At 40.4% G+C, this 10,000-nt stretch overlaps 3 protein-coding genes and 1 pseudogene across 3 annotated transcripts in view; 1 reads left to right on the forward strand and 3 right to left on the reverse strand.

Moving 5' to 3' along the window:
* LOC111337786 (uncharacterized) overlaps window positions 1–1,041 on the forward strand; it is a 6,475-nt gene extending 5,434 nt beyond the window's left edge. Inside the window, exon 1 of the mRNA XM_022944152.2 lies at window positions 1–1,041. This exon is cut by the window's left edge and continues 5,434 nt beyond it. The gene's annotated coding sequence lies outside the window, so the exon portion shown is untranslated.
* LOC148722179 (uncharacterized) lies at window positions 214–7,663 on the reverse strand. The gene is made up of 2 exons (XM_088737009.1): window positions 7,337–7,663; window positions 214–852 (listed from the first exon to the last, which is right to left on the reverse strand). Exons 1-2 carry the CDS (start codon window positions 7,547–7,549, stop codon window positions 214–216), a joined length of 852 nt encoding a protein of 283 aa, XP_088593135.1. The 5' UTR covers window positions 7,550–7,663.
* Window positions 901–2,914, reverse strand: LOC148722180 (uncharacterized; annotated as a pseudogene).
* Window positions 2,909–6,276, reverse strand: LOC148722181 (uncharacterized). Its single transcript, XM_088734617.1, has 2 exons — window positions 5,294–6,276; window positions 2,909–4,622 (listed from the first exon to the last, which is right to left on the reverse strand). Exons 1-2 carry the CDS (start codon window positions 6,107–6,109, stop codon window positions 3,021–3,023), a joined length of 2,418 nt encoding a protein of 805 aa, XP_088590743.1. The 5' UTR covers window positions 6,110–6,276; the 3' UTR covers window positions 2,909–3,020.
* Window positions 7,664–10,000: the final 2,337 nt, after the last annotated feature.

Genomic DNA, 10,000 nt, shown 5'->3' on the forward strand with positions numbered 1-10,000 from the left:
TAGAGTAGTCACGAGAATTGAGGACATTATCATACAAAGTGAATTTGCTTCATATTTTGACAAATTCTCCCCACTTCTTCTGTAGGAAATGTATAGGAGGGACCAAAAGAGAATTTAAATTTTGATGTTAGGCTTAAGGGTTTAAGTGATCAATACATCATTTCTCTTTACAAGACATTCCCAGGCTACAGAGAACAAACATTAGTTGCTTCATTATGCAAGCACATGTGGTTGTTTAGCTGGTGGCAACAAAGGTGGCAAAAAGTTTGTCAATAGCCCACAGACTGTTGCTATCTGAGTGGCATATGGACTAAGTGTGTTGGGCAACGTACCATCTAAAGTATGATAAGTCTTAATTCTGCCGATTGCACGTTCCACATAAATGCGCACTGACGCAATACTCATTGTCTCCTCAGTTTCTGCTGCACTCATTTGTTCTCTTCCAGCCAAGAATGGTGGCATGTTGATAGAAACGCCATCAGGGACAATGTTAGAAATGTCAAAGCCACGATCCACCATGACATTGTCACCAGCCTCTAACAAATCCAAAATGCCGCTTTCCTTTGTAATTTGCCTATCAGAGACTCGCCCTCCCCAGAGGTCTGAGAGGAAACTCACTTGGCCATTTGGGGTCACACCTACCAACAGCTTCCAAGTGTTGTGGTGCTTATAATCAGACCATGTCTCAGACTGTGCAAGCATTGCAGATGGACCCTGAATAAACAGTTCTGTACAGTCTAAAATAATCCTAGTTGTTGCATATTGAGCAAACTCTTGCGGCATATTCTTGCGAACCAGTTCTTGCACTGGAAATGGGAAAAGGTCTTTTGGTTCCACATAGAGGAGATTAAGGTGGTATGATACCTTCAAAAAGGGAAATTTTTTACATTATTTGAAACATTTTTATTAGTCCCTCCAGTGATAACACTCACTGAGAGAAATTGTTTGGCACTGTTGTTGACACCATCTGTTACTATAGCAACAGGACCACGCCCACCAAACCCTCATTTTACAGGCATCACGCCAACAACAATAACTCTATAACAAAAAATCGCATGGCTCTGAAATTTTCAGGATGTCTTATGCATAGATGGATCTGTGCAATGAACCTAAAGCATTTTATACAACATGATTATAACCATGTCAAATAATGAAAAACTTTCACATAAACAAATAATGGGCCCCTTCTGGAAAAAAATTTGCCTGCCATTGAATCATCAATTTACCTTTGTACTTTGTTTTAGGTTTACTGCACAGAAACACCATTCAAGATTTTCTGTGGAAAATTTCATGAAATTATCTTAAATAGTTTTTGAACTGAACATGTTGAGCTACTCGGAGTTCTATCAAAATGCAGTTTGATGGAAAAATGCATTTAAAAGTTGTATTTGGGTTTGAAAACCCTCTGTTCAATCTCTAAGCAAAGGAAGTGTCTTAAAATGCTCCAGCAGCATAAGTAACACCCTCTGCTTGTTGGTTCTTGTCTTCTTTCTTCTTTCTTTGTCCCCTTAGGACCTTTCTCCTCTTTTTCCTTTCCTCGCTGTGTTTGTACTCAGCACCACGAATTCGATCCATGTCAAGGTGCCTACACCCCTCTCCTGTGTATTTTCCTGGGGAAATTTTGAGTGCTTTTAGAAGCAGTAGAACAGTCCTTGCTCCAATATTGAAGTGGCTTATGGTATCAAACAAGCCAAATTCCAGCAAGTCAGCTCCCACGAAAACTTCCTTGGGAATGCGCTCCCACCATTCCATTTACAGCTTCATTCTGGTTTTGGGTTTTTCCATGGAGGCATTTTTCTAACAAAGAATCTTCACTTAATCTTTGGTATACAGGTTTGACTTTTGCAATCACAGCATCAGGCAAACCAGGAGAATGTTTAAAACTGTTTCTGTCTCGCTTGAAACCACACCAGCTCGAGGGTCCAGTTGGACAGTGGGTGTGAAGATCACGCCGTTCACTTGAGGCACAATGGAAGAAACTTGCATGTATTGCCTTTCTCATTCCATTCAAGTCTCCAACATTAGAACGAATAGCAATTCCATAGTAGTTCTGAAGTTTGTCAATCATGGCATCAGTGAGTTTTCCTTTCCCACCGAGAGCAGGAGTTTCTTTCTTTAGTTTTCTGAGTGCTGTGCCAACTCGTTTTTGCACATGTCCTATACATTCTTTCTTAGCAATTTGTATTCCATCTGCAGAGTAAACATCCTTGACTCTATTGTAACTTTTGCTGTCACCATCTGAATACAAGTCAGTATAACGAAGCTTGTGAGTTGCAACAGACCGTCTAAAAATACGATCTGCACCCTCTGATTCCATGGCTGGGGCAGAGCCCTTCTAATTAGCTTTGCAGTTATTGTGTTCTGCCCTCCATCTATGGTACTCCTCACTGTCTTTATCTAAATGGGAGTGAAGCTGACATTTTTTACAAACTTTAGTGAGAGGTTCTGCATCCAAAACTTTACCAGTATCAATTGACATGACAATCACGCAACCATTCTGTGAAGAATATCCTCTCTTCTGCCAGGTACCGTCACATGAAACGCCACAATTCACTAAATCATCTTCACGAGCATGCTGGGCATCCCTGATTTCTTTTGCTGCACTGGACATACCATCCTTAGCAATAACTTTCACATGTTTAGCAATCGTTCTTGCATTTTTTTGATATGCCCTTGCTGTTGGAGGCGGTGGCATATTCATTAATGAGCAAAATTTCTTCGCTCCACTGTGCCCTCTTCCTATCGATCTCATGGAATACACTAAACGCCTATTCGCCTCAAAACTTAAAGTCTGCTTTTTAGATGTCCAAAACTCATGTTTCCAGCCACAACTCTCGCAAAAGACTCGAAGACTCGAAGCACATCCCTTACTCAGGGTTCGTACCCTTTTTTGGACTAAAAATTCAAGGACTTTTCAAGGACATATTTTTTATTTTTCAAGGACTCCACCAACTGCAAAATAAAAGAATGTTCACCTTATCATAGTAGCGATTGTGCCGAGCTTAAGTCGAGCTAAAAGTCTATGCCTTTTTTAGTTCATCCACAACATTCGCAATTTTGCACTCAAGGTCTTTGCGAGCTATCTCCTTTTCTTTTGCAGTTCTCCTCAAACTATTTGACTTTGTAATCCACACAAGTTTCCCAGTGTCCTCTGCTTTCTGTGCAAACTCGTCTGCCGATTTAACAAGATTGTCAACATCACTGTCTAAACGCCTTCTTTTCTTTTTAAGTTCGTCAAGTTCATCGACTAGCTCCTTTCGCTTCAGTTCTACACCCTCAGAGGTTTTCTTCCTCTTTTGTTCATCAAGATATAATAAATACTTCTGCCTAGCTCCTGCAGCTGACAAAAGAAGTGGTTTGTTGATTGAAACAGCAAGGACACCTCCCACAGATTGTACATGGTCTTGTACCAGCCTTTGAGCAATGAAGGAGCGCTCTTGGAGGTTCTCGACTTCCAGTTGCTTATTGACTGAGAATCCTCTTTCGACACTGGCCTGGCCATGTGATAATATCAGTAGCTCTGAGACTACTTTCCACAATGATTGGTAGGATCGCTTCTGTCCCATGTGAAGATACAGAAAGGAATCAAGTCTATCATTGTTAGGATCATAGTCTTTGAACTCCGACGGAGAAGAAGAGGGGGCTTCCATAATGAATTGTCTAAATAGTTCCAAAAGGGAATCACATTCACCTTCCGGGACTTTCTTGGCATTTTCAAGGGTAGTCAAAACTCTCTTGAATTTTGTGATGGAAACATCATGGTCACTCATCATGTTTCTTGGATCTAAGCAATTTATATTCCTTACAAGGGAATACTGAATTGGTGCTTTGGCAATCAGTTTGCAAACTACTTGCATAAGGAACTCCTTGCATTCCATCTGAAACTGAAGCACTCTTTTCTCTGAAACTGTGGACTTTGCAATCGACTCCTTGATCTTCTTGTCAGCTGTAAACCCCAGGTCAATCTTGGAATGAGAGGCATGAATGCTGGAGTCAGCAGGGTCAAGTTTTGTAAGCTTCAATGGGGTTTTGGCTTCACTGATAACAGTGGTCTTAATAAATCTTCTCATTAATCCCCCAAGCATGCTGTACAGGTCTGTAGCCAGGAAAGGAAGCATAGGCTTGTCGGTTTGATAGAGTGTCAAAAACGGTGTCACTTGCTTGGCTACTGATAGGAAGAAAGCGACTTTTGCAGTCGTAAAGGGATCTGCAACAAACTCTTGTACAGTTTCAAAGGATTTATTCTGTGGCTGTGGAACTTTTCCTGCCCTTGCACTCTGAACATACTTGACAACACTGTCCCACATACTCTGTGTACGTTCTGCAACCAAGACATTCTCCAACCACCTATGTTTGCAGAACTTCAAAGCAAACAGTGAGTTTCCTGTTACTTTGGTGTAGTCCTCTCTCCTTGCCGGACTGTCCTGAAAAAGCCAGTGAAGGCTAGAGAACAACCTGTCTAACTGCCATCCTGATGCCACAGCACCATCCTTGAATGCTCCATGAAGAATGTGTAAACCACAGCTGCCAATGTTCAGCATGTGACTATTATGCTCCCTTTTTGCCTCATCAGTCAGCATACTGTAAAATTTCCAATTAACGTTGGGTCCATCCATTGACAACTAGTATGAGAGAAAACATTCCTTGTTATATTGAAAGGGAAACAGATTATTTAATTTAGTACTTGCATTACGTCCCAGAGTTCGTGTCATTGTCCACCTAGACACGAAGTGAACTAGTCATGGATGCATTGGAATTGTGAAGATTTGCAATGAAAGAGTGTTGATTTATTTAGACCTTAAAGGGCAGAAAACCAAGTAAGGTGTTTCATTTCTATTTAATACAATTTTATCGCTTTTTGGAACATTGGCTAGATTGTGAACGCACAATTTATATTACATGCAATAAATTAGATTAAGTAATCTTGCATCTTTCGCCCTTCTACAGCAAAATAATAACAGACATTGAAAGATTTTCATGTTAAAAAAAATTTAACGCAACTTGTAATTATCGTTCGCCGGCGAACGATGAAATTAAATGCCAGTCATGAAAACAATATAATTGATTCCAATTTGATCACACCTTTTTAATAATGGCAAGACATAGGTCTTTCAAAAGAGTGGCAATATGACAAAGAATAATTGAAATTAGGTAATTGTGTGAAGACTAAGTTTGTGCTATTGCCTATTTCGAAATGTCGATAATTGAGGGTAAGAAATAATACAACTTCAAAGAAGCATATCTTGCAAACAATTTCATGGATTACCCAAACATAACGAGAGTTGCATCCTACCTGATAAACTTTTTTGAGAGGAATTCCTTCTATGCCTGAACGAAAATGAGAAAGCATGTCCTCTGCTGTTCCATGCCCCATAAACACTGAGGTATAATAGCGACTTTCAACTTCGTGTTTGTCATGATTCCATGAACGAATGTGAATATCCATTTGCTTTGACTGGCACACGCTATTCAGGCTCTCGTCAAACATAAGTACATAAGCTTCTTCTTTTTTCACAACGTCCTTCAAAAGTTGTTTGAAGTGTGGAGCGAGCCCAAAACAGATCAAGTATGCACATTTCTTTTCTCCGCATGTAAACTGACTCGCGATCCGACTGTCAGGAAACATCGCTTGAAACAATTTGCTCGTACCTTCGCATGATTTATAGGAGTAATGAGACATTATCACCTTCAATGCCCACAAAATTTCTGCTTTCAAAGTCTCATCACGAGTGACAATTCTTTCCATCACCGATGAACCAGATGAACTCGTAGTACTAGACTTTGTGGGGTTGAGCGTGTTGTGTTCGCCACTTTCAGACGAAGCGGATTTTGAAACTTCTTTGGCATCGTCACTTGTAGTTGCTGGTTGTTGAGAAGAAACGCCAAAAAAATCTGGAACGCTTGCTAATGACCTTTTCTGGGATGTCAGTGTTTGATGTTTTTTTCCTTTCAAGTGACTTGTGAGCGCTGACTCTCCCATGCTCGAAATGTCAACATCCTTCATACACACGATGCATCGTGCCTTGTGCTTGTCACCCTTGACTTCTCGAAGCCAATCTTTATACAGTGATTTCTGAAGCCACAAGTTGCTGAAAACACACTTGCCCATTGTTTTAAATCTCTCACTCGTGAAACAAAACGCAAACAATCAACACTAACCCAGACAAGGAAAGCACTCAAAGCACATGGCTTTTCTCAGAAAGAGGGAATAGTACAAAACATTTGATTGGCCCTTGACATTCGAGACATTCAACCAATCAGAGTGATTAATAGAACCAAGAACAGGACAAATGGACATGGGCGATTGATCGACACGCGGAGTGGCGTTACGATCGTTTGTTATTTGTATCTTACTATTATGTGTTGCTACGTTTGTGCCAGTTGCATATATTTTCAGATAAGGCACTCTAGAATCTAAGTTGGATTAAATTAGCTACAAATTTCAAGGACTTTCCAGCACTGACTACAATTATCAAGGACTTTCAAGGCCTTGAATTTTTATTTTGAGATTCAAGGACTTTCAAGGACTTTCAAGGCGCGTGCGAACCCTGCTTACTTTCTAAGTGGTTTTCCGAAAGCACGATGCTGAATTCTCCACAATCAGCACACCTCATGGCAGAAAATGCCATGCCGAGTAGCTCCATGTCGACAAACCTGAAGCCCGTTAATGTTGCCTCCTCTTCGTAAGGTTCTTCAACTTTGCCAGGTTTTGATTCCATGGCATCGGACTTAAGCAAAAGCTTTTCCGAAGACACAGACTTCTTAGTATGTTGACCGAGGGTGTTCGGACCATGTGCTTCTTCTTTCGCTTCTTTCGTCCTCTTGGCATTTTCTTTCGAAGGTTTCGTGAATTGATTTCCCGAAAACTTCCTTTTAGGACGCCTTATTGCACGATGCTTCGGAGGCATGGTTGTTAACGTGAAAAAAGAACGAGAAACAGGATAAAAAACTCAAAACGCCACGCCACTAGTATTGTTGTGAATTTCGCAACGACAATTTTTCGTGTTTCGCAGGCTCATCAACTACGATGGGCTAATCGTTGTTATGTACGGGGTAACAGAGAGTCCCTTGTCACGCAACGATCGTTTTCCGGGCGAAAACAACTATTGGGGGATTGTTTCTTCACTGTAAACAAGATAAAAACAAACCTGTTGCTCCTGGCAACCAAAGACCTGGTCTCAAAAATGAGTAAATACTGGACAACAAATAACATTTTCATGAAAAATTAAACTGTGGCGTTAATACCAAGTGAAATACGGACCTTTTCCAGCAATAAAAATTTTTTAGGTAAAACTTCGAAATTTTTGCCTTTTTTAAGGTATCATACCACCTTAATCCAAGTAATGCAGATTCTGGACACCAGGCTTCTGCTCATCCCAAATCTATCAGCGAGATCTTGAACAAATAACCCGGCCTTTAGTCTCATAAGTACAAGCAAAAATTCATCCAAGAATGACAGTTTCCTTGAAGGCCCAGGTTTATTTCTGTTATCATCTGTTTGGTATGACTGACTCTCTTTCAACAATTTCTCTCCTTTCCAGTACTGCATCTTTGCCAGCTTTGGTTCAATAAAATTATAGAAGCTTATGAGTGCTCCATAGTTTGGGAATCCAGTATAAAATAGAACCGCAGACTCATCATCTTTAATTTTGTCGATTGAAAACTGACATGCCAATAAAATATCCCTCTCGTTTTCAACTTCACTTAGCTTTTCTTTCAAGTCAGCTAATTGTACTTGCAGCAGCTCCATTTCCTGTTGCAGCTTAAGGACATCTGATTCTTCCAAGGCTGGTGAAGATGAAGCAGCACTGACAGTTGACACAGGTGCTTCAACTTCTTGGTGAAATAATTCCTGCTCAACTTCAAATGACTCCTCTTGAGTTGTCACAGTTGCTACTGGGACCCTTTTAGCAGGCATTTTCCGTGTTTTTTTCGGTACTGACCAGTTAAATCGAGATGGCTCTGCCCCTATATATAATAATAAAACTCATCATTTTCTAAACTTATAATTTTACATTCAGTTCACAGATATCGTATAAGACCACAGTGCAAAAATAAATATAAATGTCACCTTTTTAATAAGGAGAAAAATATCCCAGCATAAACACTACCATACCGAAATCAAAGCAGGCATTTTCTTTCGGTATCCAAGCAACAAAATAACCATACAAACATTACAAACCTCTCACCAATTTCCAGCGACCTGCCAACGTTTTTCGCATGTCTTCTTTTTTAAAATGTTCCGAGCACAAAAAAGTTGACTTTGTGATGAAGAATCCGTCCTTTCCACGCTGGCACTTCACGAGATTGCACCATTTAATTCCCTGCTGGACGTCATTCGGAAACGAGAAGAAATGCAGACCTGTTGGATTGCCTATTGTGTCATAATAGCTATTAGCACAGCCAAAAGCGGCACAGTGTCTCCCTCTTCTTTTCGAAGAAGAAGGAGGAATATCCTGCGTAGGGAAAGTATCGTTCATTGTCGAAATATCTCAATGAAAAGGACAAAGCACCAGCACAATTCAACAAAATCTCACTAGAACTCGCAATGCGACTCAACACTAACCTCGCTATCATGTTTGCGCGGTTACACATTCAATATGGCACCGGGAACCGTAAAAAGGGCTATTAGCAACATCTTTTTTGATTTTCTCAAGAATCTGTTGTTCATTCTTGGTTAACAGCTTGCAAAGGTCTTTGCTGGAATAGTTGATGTCTTCTGACACAAGAGTATCAAACACAGAAGGAGCCAAAAATCCTGGAGCAGGGCCTCCTTGAGCAATGCTGGCAGCGGCAATTTCACCTATTGTCCTATAAGTAGAAACATCATTTGTTGAATACATTGGACTGCCATGAGGGAAAAATGTTTTCCCTATAGCAGGGATAGTGGCCGAAAAGAATTTACTAGCCAATGCGCCATCATCAAGGCCATCTTCACCGATAAACTTAATCCTGCACACATGGATGGGATTCACTTTTAGGGTAGCTCTCTGCCATAGAGCTATAGCTCTACTTACTGAGGCACCCCTTCTGATCACAATGAATAGAGGTTTTACCATCAATAACAACTTTTGCTCTGAGCGTCTCTACAACTTCCCCTTCACAATCTACATTTGTAATTTGGTCATGTTTGGCACTTAGATCAGGCAGCGGACTGTCGACACTGTACAGTCTGTCCAATTCATCACAGTAAAACCAGTTATCTTGATCTTTTCATGAATTTGTTTGTGGCTTAGTAGCTGCTTGCACTGCACCTGAAGAAGCATCACAAATACCACTTGTACTTGTAGAAGCTGTTGGATCAAATGTTCTCTTCTTAGGTGGTGGTTCTACACAATGATGGCTTGTCTCGTTCTCTTCTTCGCTATCAATTTCAGACCCTTTCAAGTCTTCTACAGTACACAAAAATGATGTTATCCGTTTGTAGTCTTTCATGATAGCTTCCTTGTACTTGTTAAGCTGAAAGAATTCTGCTTGACTGCCAAACATAAAACAAGCCTCTTGGCTATCCTCTAGAATCAATGTGTACTCAGTACCTTCATCACACAGATCTTTATGGTAGGTTTTCCACATTCTTTGTGCAGTGTCCAGCAACGGTTTGTAATTAGCATCACATTTTACTTGAACACTAAGTCGTTTCCCTCTCTTCTCCTTAAGTTTCTCATCATTGCATCGAAATACTTTTAACCCAATCTGAATTGTGACATCTGGACTCTCTTCCTTTAGTTTTGGCCCCTTTCCTTTACCTTTAGAGAGCTCTTTGTTACAGGGTTTTCCCTTTCCAGTCTTGAATTCCACAAAGGATGGAAGGGTTGATAATGTTGTTGAAGTTGGTCGACCAAAAGAAGGAGACTGTGCGATCAAGAGCTCTACAACAGATAATAATTGAGTTACTGTAAATTATGCATCATACAAAATGGGATCTTCTAGGATGTTGAAAAATTAGCAAAAACTTGCTGAGTATGGACGGGGGAAAATGATAATAATGCAACCCTTCTGC

Source organism: Stylophora pistillata, chromosome 10 (assembly GCF_964205215.1).
Source record: "Stylophora pistillata chromosome 10, jaStyPist1.2, whole genome shotgun sequence".
Lineage (NCBI taxonomy): Eukaryota > Metazoa > Cnidaria > Anthozoa > Scleractinia > Pocilloporidae > Stylophora > Stylophora pistillata.

Bases quoted from the DNA above. Each gene is read 5' to 3' on its own strand.
- LOC148722181 (XM_088734617.1), bottom strand. From the start codon at position 6,109: ATGGGCAAGTGTGTTTTCAGCAACTTGTGGCTTCAGAAATCACTGTAT. The intron at 4,623-5,293 runs GTAGGATGCAAC...CTCTCATACTAG, and splicing joins CTCTCAAAAAAGTTTATCAG to TTGTCAATGGATGGACCCAA.
- LOC148722179 (XM_088737009.1), bottom strand. From the start codon at position 7,549: ATGCAGTACTGGAAAGGAGAGAAATTGTTGAAAGAGAGTCAGTCATAC. The intron at 853-7,336 runs ATTAAGGTGGTA...GTATCATACCAC, and splicing joins CCAGAATCTGCATTACTTGG to CTTAATCTCCTCTATGTGGA.